We start from the raw sequence: 19,292 nt of genomic DNA on the forward strand, positions 1-19,292 counted from the left end.
GGCATAATCCGCCATGTGGGCCAAACTTCCAGTTGTCAAATCAGCGGTTGTGCTTGGTTGAGGGGCAGTTTCAGGCAAATCTACGTCACTTGTGTCCCTCAAAAAACCAGAACCCGGCCTTGCCACGCCACCAATTTCCAGTGGCCCCGGAAAAGCTTCCTCATTAAAAATATACTCATCCCCATCATCCTCCTCGTCCTCCTCCTCTTCGCCCGCTACCTCGTCCTGTACACTGCCCTGACCAGACAATGGCTGACTGTCATCAAGGCTTTCCTCTTCCTCTGCTGCAGACGCCTGATTTTTTATGTGCGTCAAACTTTGCATCAGCAGACGCATTAGGGGGATGCTCATGCTTATTATGGCGTTGTCTGCACTAACCAGCCGTGTGCATTCCTCAAAACACTGAAGGACTTGACACATGTCTTGTATCTTCGACCACTGCACACCTGACAACTCCATGTCTGCCATCCTACTGCCTACCCGTGTATGCGTATCCTCCCACAAAAACATTACAGCCCGCCTCTGTTCGCACAGTCTCTGAAGCATGTGCAGTGTTGAGTTCCACCTTGTTGCAATGTCTATGATTAGGCGATGCTGGGGAAAGTTCAAAGACCGCTGATAGGTCTGCATACGGCTGGAGTGTACGGGCGAACGGCGGATATGTGAGCAAAGTCCGCGCACTTTGAGGAGCAGGTTGGATAACCCCGGATAACTTTTCAGGAAGCACTGCACCACCAGGTTTAAGGTGTGAGCCAGGCAAGGAATGTGTTTCAGTTGGGAAAGGGAGATGGCAGCCATGAAATTCCTTCCGTTATCACTCACTACCTTGCCTGCCTCAAGATCTACTGTGCCCAGCCACGACTGCGTTTCTTTCTGCAAGAACTCGAACAGAACTTCCGCGGTGTGTCTGTTGTCGCCCAAACACTTCATAGCCAATACAGCCTGCTGACGCTTGCCAGTAGCTGCCCCATAATGGGAGAACTGGTGTGCAACATTGGCAGCTGCGGATGGAGTGATTGGGCGACTGCGATCTGTGGACGAGCTCTCGCTTCTGCAGGAGGACGAGGAGGAGGAGGAGGGGGTGCGAACGCCTACAGCCAACTGTTTCCTAGACCGTGGGCTAGGCAGAACTGTCCCGAAATTGCTGTCCCCTGTGGACCCTGCATCCACCACATTCACCCAGTGTGCCGTGATGGACACGTAACGTCCCTGGCCATGCCTACTGGTCCATGCATCTGTTGTCAGGTGCACCTTTGTACTCACAGATTGCCTGAGTGCATGGACGATGCGCTCTTTAACATGCTGGTGGAGGGCTGGGATGGCTTTTCTCGAAAAGAAGTGTCGACTGGGTAGCTCGTAGCGTGGTACAGCGTAGTCCATCAGGGCTTTGAAAGCTTCACTTTCAACTAACCGGTAGGGCATCATCTCTAACGAGATTAGTCTAGCTATGTGGGCGTTCAAACCCTGTGTACGCGGATGCGAGGATAAGTACTTCCTTTTTCTAACCAGAGTCTCATGTAGGGTGAGCTGGACTGGAGAGCTGGAGATCGTGGAACTAGCGGGTGTGCCGGTGGACATGACAGACTGAGAGACGGTTGGAGACGGTATTGTTTCTGCCTGTGCCCTAGATGCAGTGTTTCCTACTACGAAACTGGTGATTCTCTGACCCTGACTGCTTTGGCCTGGCAAAGAAACCTGCACAGATACTGCAGGTGGTGCGGAAAATGGTGGCCTTACAGTGACGGCAGGGATGTTGCATTGGTGAGTAGCTTCATTGGCCGAGGGTGCTACAACCTTAAGGGACGTTTGGTAGTTAGTCCAGGCTTGCAAATGCATGGTGGTTAAATGTCTATGCATGCAACTTGTATTCAGACTTTTCAGATTCTGACCTCTGCTTAAGGTAGTTGAACATTTTTGACAGATGACTTTGTGCGGATCAATTGGATGTTGTTTAAAAAAATGCCAGACTGCACTCTTTCTACCATCGGATACCTTTTCAGGCATTGCAGACTGAGCTTTAACCGAATGGACACGCTGTCCTCCAACAGTTTTTGGCTTTGCCACGCGTTTTGGGCCAGATACGGGCCCGGCAGATGGAACCTGTTGCGATGTTGATGCCTGCTGCGGACCCTCCTCCTCCGCTTCAGAACTACTGCCGCCTGCACCCTGTTCCCCCAATGGCTGCCAATCGGGGTCAACAACTGGGTCATCTATAACCTCTTCTTCTAGATCATGCGCAACTTCGTCTGTGTCACCGTGTAAGTCGGTGGTAGAGCGTTCGTGACGGGGCAACATAGTCTCATCAGGGTCTGATTCTGGATCAGTACCCTGCGAGGGCAAAGTTGTGGTCTGAGTCAAAGGACCAGCATAGCAGTCTGGCTGTGGCTGTGCATCAGTGCACTCCATGTCAGATTCAACTTGTAATGGGCATGGCCTGTTAACTGCTTCACTTTCAAAGCCAGGGACGGTATGTGTAAAGAGCTCCATTGAGTAACCCGTTGTGTCGCCTGCTGCATCCTTCTCTGTTGTTGTTTTTGCTGAAGAGGACAAGGAAGCGACTTGTCCCTGACCGTGAACATCCACTAACGACGCGCTGCTTTTCCATTTACCAGTTTCAAAAGAGGAGGCAAAAGAGCTAGAGGCTGAGTCAGCAAGGTAAGCCAAAACTTGCTCTTGCTGCTCCGGCTTTAAAAGCGGTTTTCCTACTCCCAGAAAAGGGAGCTTTCGAGGCCTTCTGTAGCCAGACGACGAACCTGGCTCCACTGCTCCAGACTTAGGTGCAATATTTTTTTTCCCACGACCACCTGATGCTCCACTACCACTACCATCATTACCAGCTGATAATGAACGCCCACGGCCACGACCTCTTCCACCAGACTTCCTCATTGTTTTAAAAACTTAACCAAAGTAACGGTATTTGTTGCTGTCAAACAACTTACACGGTGAGCTATAACTTCAGTATGATTTAGATATCCCTTTACAGGTGGGTGAGACCGCAAGGAAAATCAGGCACAATGTTACACACTCTGTTTTCGGTGGCACCAAATGAGAGAGATGCCACACACGCAGGACTGTCACTCAAGCAGAAATGTCAATATTGTTCTCCCACTTTTTTTTTTTATTTGTTCAGGGAGAGTTTAGAAACCAAATAAAAAAAAAAATAGGCTTTCTATGGCCCACTATTTGAGAGAGAGAGATGGCACACCCAGGAGTCAAGACTGGCACACAAGCAGAAAGAGCAATATTAATCTCCCACTGATTTTTTTTTTTCAGGGAGACTTTAGAAACAAAATAAAATAAAATGATTTTTTCAGGAAGAATTTAGAAACCAAATAAAATAAAATGATTTTTTCAGGGAGAATTTAGAAACCAAATAAAAAAAAAATAGCCTTTCTATGGCCCAGTGCCCACTATTTGAGAGAGAGAGATGGCACACCCAGGAGTCAAGACTGGCACACAAGCAGAAGGGGCAATATTAATCTCCCACTGATTTTTTTTTTCAGGGAGACTTTAGAAACAAAATAAAATAAAATGATTTTTTCAGGAAGAATTTAGAAACCAAATAAAATAAAATGTTTCTTTCAGGGAGAATTTAGAAACCAAATAAAAAAAAATAGCCTTTCTATGGCCCAGTGCCCACAATTTGAGAGAGAGAGATGGCACACCCAGGAGTCAAGACTGGCACACAAGTAGAAAGGGCAATATTAATCTCCCACTGATTTTTTTTTTCAGGGAGACTTTAGAAACAAAATAAAATAAAATGATTTTTTCAGGAAGAATTTAGAAACCAAATAAAATAAAATGATTTTTTTCAGGGAGAATTTAGAAACCAAATAAAAAAAAATAGCCTTTCTATGGCCCAGTGCCCACTATTTGAGAGAGAGAGATGGCACACACAGGAGTCAAGACTGGCACACAAGCAGAAAGGGCAATATTAATCTCCCACTGATTTTTTTTTTCAGGGAGACTTTAGAAACAAAATAAAATAAAATGATTTTTTCAGGAAGAATTTAGAAACCAAATAAAATAAAATGATTTTTTCAGGGGGAATTTAGAAACCAAATAAAAAAAAAAATAGGCTTTCTATGGCCCACTATTTGAGAGAGAGAGATGGCACACCCAGGAGTCAGGAGTGGCACACAAGCAGAAAGGGCAATATTAATCTCCCACTGATTTCTTTTTGATTTTTTCAGGGAGAATTTAGAAACACAATAAAAAAAAAAATAGGCTTTCTATGGCCCACTATTTGAGAGAGAGAGATGGCACACCCAGGAGTCAGGAGTGGCACACAAGCAGAAAGGGCAATATTAATCTCCCACTGATTTTTTTTTATTTTTTCTGGGAGTATTTAGAAACCCAATAAAAAAAAAAATAGGCTTTCTATGGCCCACTATTTGAGAGAGAGAGATGGCACACCCAGGAGTCAGGAGTGGCACACAAGCAGAAAGGGCAATATTAATCTCCCACTGATTTCTTTTTGATTTTTTCAGGGAGAATTTAGAAACACAATAAAAAAAAAAAAAGGCTTTCTATGGCCCACTATTTGAGAGAGAGAGATGGCACACCCAGGAGTCAGGAGTGGCACACAAGCAGAAAGGGCAATATTAATCTCCCACTGATTTTTTTTAATTTTTTCTGGGAGTATTTAGAAACCCAATAAAAAAAAAAAATTGATAGGCTTTCTATGGCCCACTATTTGAGAGAGAGATGGCACACTCAGGACTGGCACAGAAGCCCAAAGGCCAATATTAATCTCCCACTGTTTTTTTTTTTATCAGGGAGAATTTATAAACCCCACAACAAAAAAAAAACAGAAAAATGAAAAGGCTTTCTATGGCCCACTATGTGAGAGAGATGGCACACACAGGGATGGCACTCTAGCAGAAATGCCAATCTTAATCTCCCACAAAAAAAAAAAAAAACAGGGACTGTCCTACAATTACTATCTCCCTGCAGTAATCTCGGCCAGGTATGGCAGGCAGCAATAAGGAGTGGTCTGATGCACAAATTAAATAAAAAGTGTGGACAAACAAACAAGATAGCTGTGCAGAACGGAAGGAACAAGAGGATTTGTGCTTTGAAAAAAGCAGTTGGTTTGCACAGCGGCGTACACACAGCAATGCAGCTATCAGGGAGCCTTCTAGGGCAGCCAAATGAGCTACAGCGCTGAGGAAAAAAAATGTAGCGTCCACTGTCCCTGCAAACAAAAGGTGGTATTGGACAGTGGAAATCGCTACAGCACAAGCGGTTTGGTGGTTAATGGACCCTGCCCAACGCTATCCCTGCTTCTGACGAAGCGGCAGCAACCTCTCCCTAAGCTCAGATCAGCAGCAGTAAGATGGCGGTCGATGGGAACGCCTCTTTATAGCCCCTGTGACGCCGCGGACAGCAAGCCAATCACTGCAATGCCCTTCTCTAAGATGGTGGGGACCAGGACCTATGTCATCACGGTGCCCACACTCTGCGTCCACCTTCATTGGCTGAGAAATGGCGCTTTTCGCGTCATTGAAACGCTACTTTGGCGCGAAAGTCGCGTACCGCATGGCCGACCCCACACAAGGGTCGGATCGGGTTTCATGAAACCCGACTTTGCCAAAAATCGGCGACTTTTAAAAATGAACGATCCGTTTCGCTCAACCCTATACTCACTGTCACGATCCAGATTTCATAACATGGCCACTTCACTCATATGTGATTTTCATACTTAGGCTATGTGCAAATGTTCAGGATTTCTAGTAGATATTTCCTGAGAAAAACCTGAAATTTTCTGCAAGAAATCTGCTAAAAATCTGCATGCGTTTTTTGCGCATTTTTATCGCGTTTTTTGGTGCGTTTTTTTTGTAGATTTTTCCGGACATTTCCCAATGCATTATATAGTGGGAAATCCGCAAAAAAACACAAAATTAATGAACATGCTGCGTTTTTTTACCGTGATGCTTTTTTTCACAGAAAAAAACGCATCATGTGCACAAAAATTGCAGAATTCATTCTAAATGATCGGATACATAATGTATGCTTATAGCGAAAAAACGCAAAAAAACGCAAAAAAACTGCAACATGTGCACACAGCCTTACTGTTTCATGACAATTAGCTTTTCATTCTGCTTCTCTCAGTTTTTCATTAAACATTGAGAGAATTAGGAAGCAGCTCGTTGGTACGTCGTGATCCGTCGGCAATACAAGTCTATGGGCAAAAAACGAATCCTGCGGGCACATTTGCAGGATCTGTTTTTTCCCCAAAACGACGCATTGTGACGGAGGCCAAACGACGCAAGTGTGAAAGTAGCCTAACTTGTCTTTTACGCTTGGCTACAAATCTATTATTACCTATGTATAGCTTATGTCATAAACCATTAGATATACAAATGCAGGCAGAAATTCGGAAACATTGTTTTTTTCCTCATAAGTTTGTGATAGATATTGAACTGAATAGACAGAATGACGCTTATATATCAGAAAACAGAAGTGGTGGATGTCTGGGCGCTGGGACCTTCCTATCTGCCAAAACAAGGGGTGGTTTGCCCTCTCGGGAGCACTGTACCCCTCTGATCCTGAATTTATTGGGAGTTGTGCTGTTATTCATTAAACATCACCAATTTTAGGCTATGTAATCTGAGAGTAGCATGATGATGAGGCCGGGGTCACACTAGACCGTAATACGGCCGAGTGCAATGCGATAAAAAATCGTATTGCACTCGGACCAATGTTACCATATGGGGCCGCTCCCACCAGCCGATTTTTTGTCAGCTGTTTTCCTCGGTCCGAGACAATCGCAGCATGCTGCGATTGTCTCGGACCGAGGAAAACTCTCGGCTCACTCGCACCTATATAAGCCTATGGGTGCGAGTGAGACAGCGCACATTACTTGGATGATATCATCTGAGTGATGTGCGCTATAAGCGGACCCCAGCAATGGAGGAGATGGAGAAATTCATTTCTCCGCCTCCTCCGCAGCTGTGCTCCGATCCTCCCTGTGCGAGAGAATCGGAGCACAGACGCATGACACTCGGCTCCTGCTCTGCTGTGAGCAGGAGCCGAGTGTCATTAGCATATCGCATAGTGTGACCCCGGCCTGAGGCTGAGACTCTGATTCCAGCAATGTGTCAATTGCTGGTCTGCATTCTGTAATTTTGTAAAAATGACTGATTTTTCTGCTGCAGACCTAGCAGTGGTCAGAATGCTGAGCTCTGTATAATCCTGCTCACGCCACTCATTGACAGATACTAATCAGTGGTGAAGACAGGATTACACAGAGCAGTTGACTAGGAGGCACAAGACACTTAGGCCGGCGTCACACTCGGCGTAAGACAATACGGTCCGCATTTTACGGCCGTAATACACAGAAATGTTCCCAAAATAGTGATCCGTATGTCATCCGTAGGCAGGGTGCGGCAACGTATTTTGCGCATGGCATCCTCCGTATGTAATCCGTATGGCATCCATACTGCGAGATTTTCTCGCTGGCTTGCAAAACCGACATCTAATGGATTTATGGGCTCAAATGTTCGTTAAAACATATATACAGTATATATATATATATGCCATTGAGACACACATATATATATACACTGTATTTATATTTCATTCAGCGCGGGATATGTGAAAAGCTGGTAATTCAATTACTGGCTTTTTCTTTCTCCTTCACAAACCCGACATGATATGTGACATGGTTTACAAACAGTAAACCATCTCATATCCCCATTTTTTTTGCATATTCCACACTACTAATGTCAGTAGTGTGTATATGCAAAATTTGGCCGTTCTAGCTATTAAATTAAAGGGTTAAATGGCGGAAAAAATTGATGTGGGCTCCCGCGCAATTTTCTCCACCAGAGTAGTAAAGCCAGTGACTGAGGGCAGATATTAATAGCCTGGAGAGGGTCCATGGTTATTGCCCCCCCCCCTGGCTAAAAACATCTGCCCCCAGCCACCCCAGAAAAGGCACATCTGGAAGATGCGCCTATTCTGGCACTTGGCCACTCTCTTCCCATTCCTGTGTAGCGGTGGGATATGGGGTAATGAAGGGTTAATGCCACCTTGCTATTGTAAGGTGACATTAAGCCAAATTAATAATGGAGAGGCGTCAATTATGACACCTATCCATTATTAATCCAATACTAGTAAAGGGTTAAAAAAATACACAAACACATAATTACAAAGTCTTTTAATGAAATAAAAACACAGGTTGTTGGAATATTTTATTATCCTGGTAATCCACCTGAAGACCCTCGCTCTGTAACAAAGGAAAAATAAAAAAACAACAATATCTTATACCTTCCGATGATCTGTCACATCCCACGATGTAAATCCATCTGAAGGGGTTTAAATTTTTTACAGGCAGGAGCTCTGCTAATGCAGCTGTGCTCCAGGCTGTAAAACCCCAGCGAATGAATGTAAAGTAGGTCAATGACCTGTAGTTACCTTCATTCGCGGTTTCTATAGAGCACTTTTTTTATAGGGCACTTTGCTATAGAGCACTTTATTGTAGGGCACTTTGTTATAGGGCATTTAGTATACTGCACTTTATTATAGGGCACTCTTCTATAGGGCACTTTATAATAGGGCACTTTGCTCTAATCTGTAAAAAATAATTTGATGCGTCTGTGACTTTTTAAAGCCGGAGAAGCTTATACATTATTGTTATTGTGTCTTATGGTGACTGCCTTCACTCTGATATCTTCATATCACAATTATGAGCAGTAGACATATCACCGAAAATATTATTTATCATAGCTTTCCAATGTGTCCCTCACATTTGTTGCCTGTCCATGATTTTTTTATAATCTGTTCAGAAAAAAAAAATCATCTTGCTACGAGTGTCGTCATTAGCTCCTGGTGCTACTGATGGGGTCGTGAGATCATCTAACACTACGGTCACCGTAGCCCCTCCGGCCGACCACATCCAAGCGGTCACGTCTCCACCAGTCGCACTTAGCGTCGTCTTAGTTGCCTAGGAGATGGAGCCGGGTCTGGCATCTCCTGATCTGCCGGCTGGGGAAGGGTTACTGAGGGAGTCTTCGCCCAGTCCTCAGCCTGCACCGCTGCCATAGTGCCTCCATTCGGTGCAGTGAACGCTCGGGTCAGACGGCCACCTCCGACCACAGGAGCTCGTGAGGGAGGCTCGGCCTTCTCCTCCCCGCCATGTCCTCCTCCGTCCTCCTCCCCCTTCCTACCAGAGAGAGACAAGGGGAGGGGGCAGTCCGCGCATCATCTGGCGGCCGCTTCCTCCTGCTGAACCCTTTCAGCCCCGGCACCGAGTGATCTCCTCCTCCTCCTCCCGCCTCTGGAGACGTGTCCTGTGCTCCCCGCAGATCCGCGGCCGATCCTCCTCCTCCCCCGCAGCTTTCGCTTTGTGTGTTTCTGGGAACATCCTCATCCCTGAGCCGATCTCCCCTCCTGCATCTCCAGCACGGATTACAGTCCCCTCTAGAGGAGGAACAGGAAAAGGGGGGATCTGGTTTCCCTCCAGAAGGAGCTGAGATTTTCCACCATCATCACCATCATCATCATCAGCAGCAGCTTCATCCTTTTGTGGTCAACTTCTGGCAACTCCATCCATCGCCTGAACTAGCTGGGTTAGCTGGGCTTTCATCGCCCCTCAGCCCACCTCTCCATCCCACCATGAGGCTGACCAGAAAGCGCCCGGGGCCAGGAGGGGGCCAGCAGCAGCTCGCCAGGCCGGTCCAGAACCCCTTTGTGCACGACCTGCGCCTCACCCCCCTGCAGAAAGCCAAGGTAGGGTGTGTGTGTGTGTGTGTGTGTGTGTGTGTCACCTGTGACACCTCGCTGACAGGTGGCCATCTCCATAGATGTGGAGGTTGTTCCTCCCAGCAGCCAATTGTTGAAATCTCCGGCTCTTCCTTGCAGAACTTCTCTCCTATATTCCTTGTATTGTTTTCCATAATCCGCGGTGCCGTTCCGTTTTTCCCCATATGTTTCTGTATTTTTAGCAGCGGGGGCCTATAAACAAGAAGTGGCCTTTCACCTGAGGCCGGCTGTCACCTGATGCTGACAGGATCTGTAGGATCCCCCTACTGCAGCCATATAATGCTGTCATATGATATTACATAATGGTCAGATATGCTAATATTTGCTAATCCTATAGAAATGGTGGCAGAATGACAGGTTGCACCTCCTTGGGGTTGCGTGGCTGTCAGTGGGCACCGTTCACTTCTATGACAGTAACTTCAGGGCGACCCCACCAGCCACTGGCGGCCTAAGGTAAGATGTCTGTGATTTCCAGCTGTCGGGCTATAGATTGGCATTGACTGTCCATACCATTTAATAATGGGCAGCAGATCTGTAACGATCAGTGTTCGCCTCTATATGCAGCCGTCCATATGACCTGTGGGCATCTTCATGTACTGTAATTCTCTCCTCCTAATTAGGGCAGGATGGTTGGTGCCCCAGCTGGTGGGCACGGAGCGGCATTTGTTACTGTCTGTGCACAGCAGCATGCTCTCTAATTGGCGTGCCATGTTCCTAGAGCATCCCCCTCCCCCCCAGTGATAAATAAGAACAAGTGCCCTGTTTCATTCAGTTTCATGTAATGAATGGGCGCATTTAGTGCCCTCAGAATGTGGGTGTGATTGACAGCGTTGTTGTAATTACACCTCCAGCGTTGGCACGTGCACACTGGGCCTTTATAGATAATCCCAGCACTGGGAATACTTCTGCCGTTGGATTGACGCGCTTCCAATGTCTTCTGTCACGTTGATTTCTCGTGTCTCGGCCTATAGGACTTCCTGTTTGTTGATGTCGGTATCACATGATATCAAAAGCGGCCTCGGAAATGTTAAATGAGTGTATTTAACCCTTGAGCGATGCAGGGATCTGCTAATTTCTAGGCGGAAGGGTGATGCCATTAGTGCAATCAATGCCAGTGTGGCTTAGCGTTCACTCTGCATTTACATTGTGTGCTCTGAGATTTCCCCACGGACATTTGTGTACATATTGTTTATGCATGAATGAGGAATTCCTTTCACATCAGACACCATTCATATCCTTTTAAGATTTTTTGATATATTTTTTTTTCCTACATTTTTATTTTCAATTTCTTAACGTTTTCCGCATATGTCAAGTCGCCCCATTCCGTTTTGTAGAATGGGATCGATCAGCTAGTACATGGCTGAGATATTAATAATTTGTGGAGCATATGAAAGCTTGCCCACATGTGCATGGATGGATTGGGGAAAAAACTGGATTTGGCCTGAAGTAACAATTGTCCTTAAAGGGGTTATCTGGGACTTTGCTTATTTTATTGCTATGGGACTAAGCACTTGCAGGTGGTTCTAACTATCTGTCTGTACTGCCCAGGACCAACCTCTGCCAGCTCACAGCAGACATGGACCGCTCCTGCCGGCAATTCTGGGGCTCCGATGCCATAACTTCAACAGTTCAGCTCCTTCTCTTCCGCTCTGTTGATGGGGCTTCACTGCCCACATATAATGCTGATTGACAACCTGCTACCTACCTCCATGGAGCCAGCTGTAAACCAGCATGCCGCTGACAGAGCAGTCCAGAAACGGTGAAATTAAAGGGAACCTGTCCTATCCTAAAAGGTTATAAACATGCACATGTGGGGGTTAGTCGCATACGAAGGCTGCCCGGCTGCTGCACTGCTATTGAGAGGAAAATGACTTTTCTCTCCTGTCAGCCTTCGGCTTTCAGTAAGTTGCTACTCTGCACCTAGTGAGTGGCGGCTATAACCTCGCCACCCCCTCACTGACTGTCAGCTCAGAGGTGCATCAGTACAGAACGAGCTGTCAGTCAGCGCCACTCACTAGGTACTAAGCGGTTACTAAAGCTGCATCTATGACTGAAAGCCGGATGCTGTCGGAGGCTCTCTCCCACTGCCACCGTCCCCGTTGTTTGCCTGGTGTCACTCTGGCAGCGCTGCAGCCAGTCGTTGAGCTCAGTGACTCTTGCCATCTGCATGGGTAGAGCCCCTAAGCTCACTGATTGGCTGCAGCGCTGTCAATATGACACCAGCGCCGCCGATAAATTGAGACCAGGGCAGTTGTGGAGAACAGGTGCTAGGCTTGGGGAGGGTAAGTGTTACTCAGCATGTTGTGTGTGTGTTTTTTTTTTTTTTTTTTTTATTACAGCGTTATAGCAAAAAGTTTTCCAATATTGAAAGAGGTTGTCCACTACTTAAATCAATTCAGGACACCAGTTAAAATAAAATCCATGTGTCCCGACCTCACACAGCAGAGCCATTCCAGTGACGCCGCTGTTCCCGGAAAGTGATGAGTCTGTTGCAGCGAATGAGCGGACGCTGTTTGGCTGCAGCTGATCAATATTCCGTCAGGGTGGGCATCCACTCGGACTAAATAGTAAAGGCTGCAGTTAAAGTGAGGCCGCCCGTTGGCTGCAGATGGCATGTGATACAATAATGGCGTGTCACTTTTCAGGACCAGCAGCCTTGACATCTCTGGAAGTCACCACTGTGGGAGGTGAGTATCCATTGGGGTTGTCCTGTAGTGCGGAAGAATGGAGAGATGACTCCGCATTCAATCCACAATCCAAGGATGTATTAAAACATGTAAGTACTTTATTATCAAAGTTAAAATATAGCCGAAAAAGAATAAGCTAGAAAAACATACACCGTCAATCTGGAGGTATAGGGTGACATGGGGAACTTCATAACGATAACCGGCGCGTTTTGCTCACAACCTGCATTCTTAAGCTACGTGCACACGTTGTGGAAAGTCCGGCGGATTTTTCCGGACTGATTTTGGTAAATCCGCAGGTAAACCGCACTGCAGATTACCTGCGGATTTAACGCGATGTTTTTGTGCGGATTTCACCTTCGATTTTACACCTGCGGATTCCTATTATGGAGCAGGTGTGAACCGCTGCGGAATCCGCACAAAGAATTGACATGCTGCGGAATAAACAACGCTACGTTTCCACGCGTTTTTTTTTTTTTCCGCAGCACGTGCACTGTGGATTTTGTTTTCCATAGGTTTACATGGTACTGTAAACTCAGGGAAAACAGCTGCGAATCCTCAGCGTCAAAACCGCTGCGGATCCGCAGCAAAATCCTCAACGTGGGCACATACCCATAAACTTGGTTTGTCCTGTACTGCATAACTTTTTCAAGACTACTTTCACGTGTCTGACTTTGTGTTCTGTCCATGCTTTTCACAGTCAGGAAACGTACCCATTACAGTCTGTGGGCTTGTTCACATGTATTTTTTTTTTTTTTTATTATTCAGAAAAAAAAATAAATGAAATTGCACTACAAAAAAATAAATGTTCAAATTTCATCCCATTTGCAGATCAAAATCATCCATTCAAGTCAGTATGTCCTTGAGAAAATTGCCTGGAAACAAACCGTGTGTCGTCCGACTGCTAGATGTCAAATTCATTGGATATTCGAAGCTTTGAAATTGTATTTTATTTTTTTGCACGTGAGAAAAATGGATGAATGGACTATAAATTGAATGGAGAATACTAATGATGATCTATCCGTTTTGCTCATAAGCAAACATATTGGTCATAAAAAAAATAAATAAATTATATATATATATATATATATATATATATATATATCTATATCAGTGGGGCAAAAAAGTATTTAGTCAGTCAGCAATAGTGCAAGTTCCACCACTTAAAAAGATGAGAGGCGTCTGTAATTTACATCATAGGTAGACCTCAACTATGGGAGACAAACTGAGAAAAAAAAATCCAGAAAATCACATTGTCTGTTTTTTTATCCTTTTATTTGCATATTATGGTGGAAAATAAGTATTTGGTCAGAAACAAAATTTCATCTCAATACTTTGTAATATATCCTTTGTTGGCAATGACAAAGGTCAAACGTTTTCTGTAAGTCTTCACAAGGTTGCCACACACTGTTGTTGGTATGTTGGCCCATTCCTCCATGCAGATCTCCTCTAGAGCAGTGATGTTTTTGGCTTTTCGCTTGGCAACACGGACTTTCAACTCCCTCCAAAGGTTTTCTATAGGGTTGAGATCTGGAGACTGGCTAGGCCACTCCAGAACCTTGAAATGCTTCTTACGAAGCCACTCCTTCGTTGCCCTGGCGGTGTGCTTTGGATCATTGTCATGTTGAAAGACCCAGCCACGTTTCATCTTCAATGCCCTTGCTGATGGAAGGAGGTTTGCACTCAAAATCTCACGATACATGGCCCCATTCATTCTTTCATGTACCCGGATCAGTCATCCTGGCCCCTTTGCAGAGAAACAGCCCCAAAGCATGATGTTTCCACCACCATGCTTTACAGTAGGTATGGTGTTTGATGGATGCAACTCAGTATTCTTTTTCCTCCAAACACGACAAGTTGTGTTTCTACCAAACAGTTCCAGTTTGGTTTCATCAGACCATAGGACATTCTCCCAAAACTCCTCTGGATCATCCAAATGCTCTCTAGCAAACTTCAGACGGGCCCGGACATGTACTGGCTTAAGCAGTGGGACACGTCTGGCACTGCAGGATCTGAGTCCATGGTGGCGTAGTGTGTTACTTATGGTAGGCCTTGTTACATTGGTCCCAGCTCTCTGCAGTTCATTCACTAGGTCCCCCCACGTGGTTCTGGGATTTTTGCTCACCGTTCTTGTGATCATTCTGACCCCACGGGGTGGGATTTTGCGTGGAGCCCCAGATCGAGGGAGATTATCAGTGGTCTTGTATGTCTTCCATTTTCTAATTATTGCTCCTACTGTTGATTTCTTCACTCCAAGCTGGTTGGCTATTGCAGATTCAGTCTTCCCAGCCTGGTGCAGGGCTACAATTTTGTTTCTGGTGTCCTTTGCCAGCTCTTTGGTCTTCACCATAGTGGAGTTTGGAGTCAGACTGTTTGAGGGTGTGCACAGGTGTCTTTTTATACTGATAACAAGTTTAAACAGGTGCCATTACTACAGGTAATGAGTGGAGGAAAGAGGAGACTCTTAAAGAAGAAGTTACAGGTCTGTGAGAGCCAGAAATCTTGATTGTTTGTTTCTGACCAAATACTTATTTTCCACCATAATATGCAAATAAAATGATAAAAAAACAGACAATGTGATTTTCTGGATTTTTTTTCCTCAGTTTGTCTCCCATAGTTGAGGTCTACCTATGATGTAAATTACAGACGCCTCTCATCTTTTTAAGTGGTGGAACTTGCACTATTGCTGACTGACTAAATACTTTTTTGCCCCACTGTATATATATATATATATACACACTAGATTGTGGCCCGATTCTAACGCATCGGGTATTCTAGAATATGCATGTCCCCGTAGTATATGGACAATGATGATTCCAGAATTCGCGGCAGACTGTGCCCGTCGCTGATTGGTCGAGGCAACCTTTATGACATCATCGTCGCGATGGCAACCATTATGACATCTACGTCGATACTGTGCCCGTCGCTGAATCAGAGACGCGGGATGTGTATGTCCTTTATGACATCATTGTCGCTGTGCCCGTCGCTGATTGGTCGAGGCCTGGCGGCCTCGACCAATCAGAGGCGCGGGATTTCCAGGACAAACAGACAGACAGACGGAAAAACCCTTAGGCAATTATATATAACTAGATTGTCGCCCGATTCTAACGCATCGGGTATTCTAGAATATGCATGTCCACGTAGTATATGGACAAAGTTGATTCCAGAATTCGCGGCAGACTGTGCCCGTCGCTGATTGGTCGAGGCAACCTTTATGACATCATCGTCGCCATGGCAACCATTATGACATCTACGTCGATACTGTGCCCGTCGCTGAATCAGAAACGCGGGATTTCTACGTCGCTGTGCCCGTCGCTGATTGGTCGACGCTGCCAGGCCAGGCCATGTCTACGTCCTTTATGACATCATCGTCGCTGTGCCCGTCGACACAGACAGACAGACGGAAAAACCCTTAGACAATTATATATATATATAGATTTTTTTTTTTATATCCTTGCATCATTCTCAATGAATGTTACATCGGTGGGTTGATGCATTCTACCTTTCCATTAAAAGTGTAAGTAAAGATAGCGGAGACGGAAATGGGATGGAAGATCCTTTTTAACTCCATTAAATGTTTTTGTAAAGTCTCGTAGTATCCAGCTCTGAGTTTTGATTTTGGGTGGCGATCTTGTCCATCAGAGACCCCGGCCGCACCGCTGATTAAACCCGGCTGTCCCGACAGCATATTCACTGATTAGCCAGAATGGCACATAGAAATCTCCTGCCCACTGGGCTTTTTTTTTTTTTTTTTTTTTTTGCAGCAGAAACTGACCTGCTTTTCCATATTTGAAATCCACAACCTGGCGCTTTTTCCTTTGTGGCTACGCTGAGCGTTATGTGCGTATTTTCTCCATAAACTGCATTAGATGCGGAAAATCCCCAGGTAAAAAGTGCAGATGCTTTGTGTGTTTTCACTCTTTGACTGTCAATAAAGTTGAGGTATCAAAAACAAAGCAGCTTTAGGTAAAATGACATGCCAAAAAGAGAAAAATACAGTAGCATAAAAAATGAGGTAAAAATGCATGTTAAATATAAAAACAAACTAAAAAACCCTCATATGCAGTGACAATACCCAAGTTACCTACTTTACCTATTAGGCGAACGTCACACTATCAGTATTTGGTCAGTATTTTCCATCAGTATTTGTAAGCCAAATCCAGGAGTGGGTGATAAATGCAGAAGTGGTGCATATGTTTCTAATATACTTTTCCTCTATTTGTTCCTCTCCTGGTTTTGGCTTACAAATACTGAGGTAAAATACTGACCAAATACTGCTAGTGTGACGGCAGTCTAAGGGTTCGCTCACTCGAACGTATAACTCCACCAAGTGCTTTCTAATGTTTTATAGGATAGCACTTTGCCTAATGTTATACTCTGGGGCAGTGTAGATCTGCGTGTGTGGGTTGTTTTTTTTTCTTCCTCATGCACCCATACAAATCTGTCATCAGAGTACAGTCTGATGTCCACTCACGAAGACAATAGAGAAAATAAGTTCTCAATCTTTGCACTTGTATCTGAAGATCTGGCCTTGAGCTGGGGACTTCATGGATCTATCTTGTCTTTGCAGCCCATGCCAAGGATTTGATTAAAGGGAGTCTGGCCCCCCCCTTTTTTTTTTCTTTTTTTTTTCAATTTGAGATAAAAATATCATTCAATTGTGCATGAGCTCTGTTTTACAGCAATACCTTTCATATCCCCCGATTCCCCACCTTTGCTGAGAAAATACCTTTTGTAATCTCTCCGTTGTCCTATATAAATTACCCCACTCTGGTCCGATGGGCGGGGCCTATTTGCCATCTCTCCCCCGCTCTTCGGCGTTCTCGACGTAACGAGATCTGTGAATAGCACAGATCTCGTACAGTTTCTGCCCGTGCGCATTGAATTGGCCTCTAGCGCCTGCACAGTATGCTTTGTCCAACTGGTCAAAGCATAAAATCACTATTGCGCATGCGCCCGCATTTTTCATTACGTTCTATGCCCCCTTGCATTGTAAGATTTCCAGGGCACAGAACGTCATGGAAAATGGCGCATGCACAATAGTGATTTTTATGCTTTGTCCACTGTTGGGCAAAACATACTGCGCATGCGTGAGAGGCCACTTCAGTGCGCAGGAAAACAACGGCAAAGCAGGAAAGAAGAAAAATTAATGCTATTTCCCCCCCCCCCCCCGCCAAAAACATGAAATAAAGGGGGGTCTCATGGCTACACAGAGCTTGAATCCAATGTCTTGTAGCATTACACAGAGCATACTTAGGGGCTTCCATTTTTTGTTCAAATAAAGGTCAACTTGATTGTCCCTGTGATCATCTTTCTGGTTCTAACTGGTTTCAGCTGGCACCTTTGGCGCCTTTTTAAAAGGTTTTAATTGGTTAATATCCTGGTTGCTGGGCTGTTGGAACAATAAAAAGCCCAGTTTTCTGGCTAGTTACCTCATTTAAGGTTTTCTATGAAAAAAACAGGATCCCACCCGCCCTTCCCTTTATTTACATCCTGTCGTAATGTTTTATTTGTGGGAAAATCGCTCACTATATGGGCGGATTGGTTATTGGGGTTTTGGATTTATGCACAGTTTTATGATTATATTATTTAAAGCGTTGTATTTGAACCCTAAATAAACATCACGGCCATTTTTCTCCATTATATTTGTCTTTGTTTTTATTTTAAAATTCATGAATAGGTCTTGTGTTGCCATGCGTAGAGCAAGGCAGGGGGTGGGGAGAAACGGTGAATAGGCCCCGCCCATCGGTCCAGATCGGGGTCATTTCCATAGGAAAGCGGAGAGATTACAAAGGTGGGGGATATGAAAGGCACTGCTGTAATGTAGAGCTCATGCACAATTGAACAATATTTTTATCTCAAAACGAAAAAAAAGGGGTGACAGATTTGCTTTAACCCTTCATGACCCAGCCTATTTTGACCTTAAAGACCTTGCCGTTTTTTGCAATTCTGACCAGTGTCCCTTTATGAGGTAATAACTCAGGAAGGCTTCAACGGATCCTAGCGGTTCTGAGATTGTTTTTTCGTGACATATTGGGCTTCATGTTAGTGGTAAATTTAGGTCAATAAATTCTGCGTTTATTTGTGATAAAAACGGAAATTTGGCAAATTTTGAAAATTTCGCAATTTTCACATTTTGAATTTTTATTCTGTTAAACCAGAGAGATATGTGACACAAAATAGTTAATAAATAACATTTCCCACATGTTTACTTTACATCAGCACAATTTTGGAAACAAAATTTTTTTTTGTTAGGAAGTTATAAGGGTTAAAATTTGACCAGCGATTTCTCATTTTTACAACGAAATTTACAAAACCATTTTTTTTAGGGACCACCTCACATTTGAAGTCAGTTTGAGGGGTCTATATGGCTGAAAATACCCAAAAGTGACACCATTCTAAAAACTGCACCCCTCAAAGTACTCAAAACCACATTCAAGAAGTTTATTAACCCTTCAGGTGCTTCACAGCAGCAGAAGCAACAAGGAAGGAAAAAATGAACATTTAACTTTTTAGTCACAAAAATTATCTTTTAGCAACAATTTTTTTATTTTCCCAATGGTAAAAGGAGAAACTGAACCACGAAAGTTGTTGTCCAATTTGTCCTGAGTACGCTGATACCTCATATGTGGGGGTAAACCACTGTTTGGGCGCACGGCAGGGCTTGGAAGGGAAGGCGCGCCATTTGACTTTTTGAATCAAAAATTGGCTCCACTCTTTAGCGGACACCATGTCACGTTTGGAGAGCACCCGTGTGCCTAAAAATTGGAGCTCCCCCACAAGTGACCCCATTTTGGAAACTAGACCCCCCAAGGAACTTATCTAGATGCATAGTGAGCA

At 44.7% G+C, this 19,292-nt stretch overlaps 1 protein-coding gene across 1 annotated transcript in view; it reads left to right on the top strand.

The window, feature by feature from the left end:
* Window positions 1-8,999: 8,999 nt before the first annotated feature.
* LPCAT1 (lysophosphatidylcholine acyltransferase 1) overlaps window positions 9,000-19,292 on the top strand; it is a 169,308-nt gene continuing 159,015 nt past the window's right edge. Inside the window, exon 1 of the mRNA XM_069730585.1 lies at window positions 9,000-9,735. Within this exon, the coding sequence (XP_069586686.1) occupies window positions 9,622-9,735 (114 nt within the window). The 5' untranslated portion in view covers window positions 9,000-9,621. The remainder of the gene's footprint in view (window positions 9,736-19,292) is intronic.

Source organism: Ranitomeya imitator, chromosome 6, assembly GCF_032444005.1.
Source record: "Ranitomeya imitator isolate aRanImi1 chromosome 6, aRanImi1.pri, whole genome shotgun sequence".
NCBI lineage: Eukaryota > Metazoa > Chordata > Amphibia > Anura > Dendrobatidae > Ranitomeya > Ranitomeya imitator.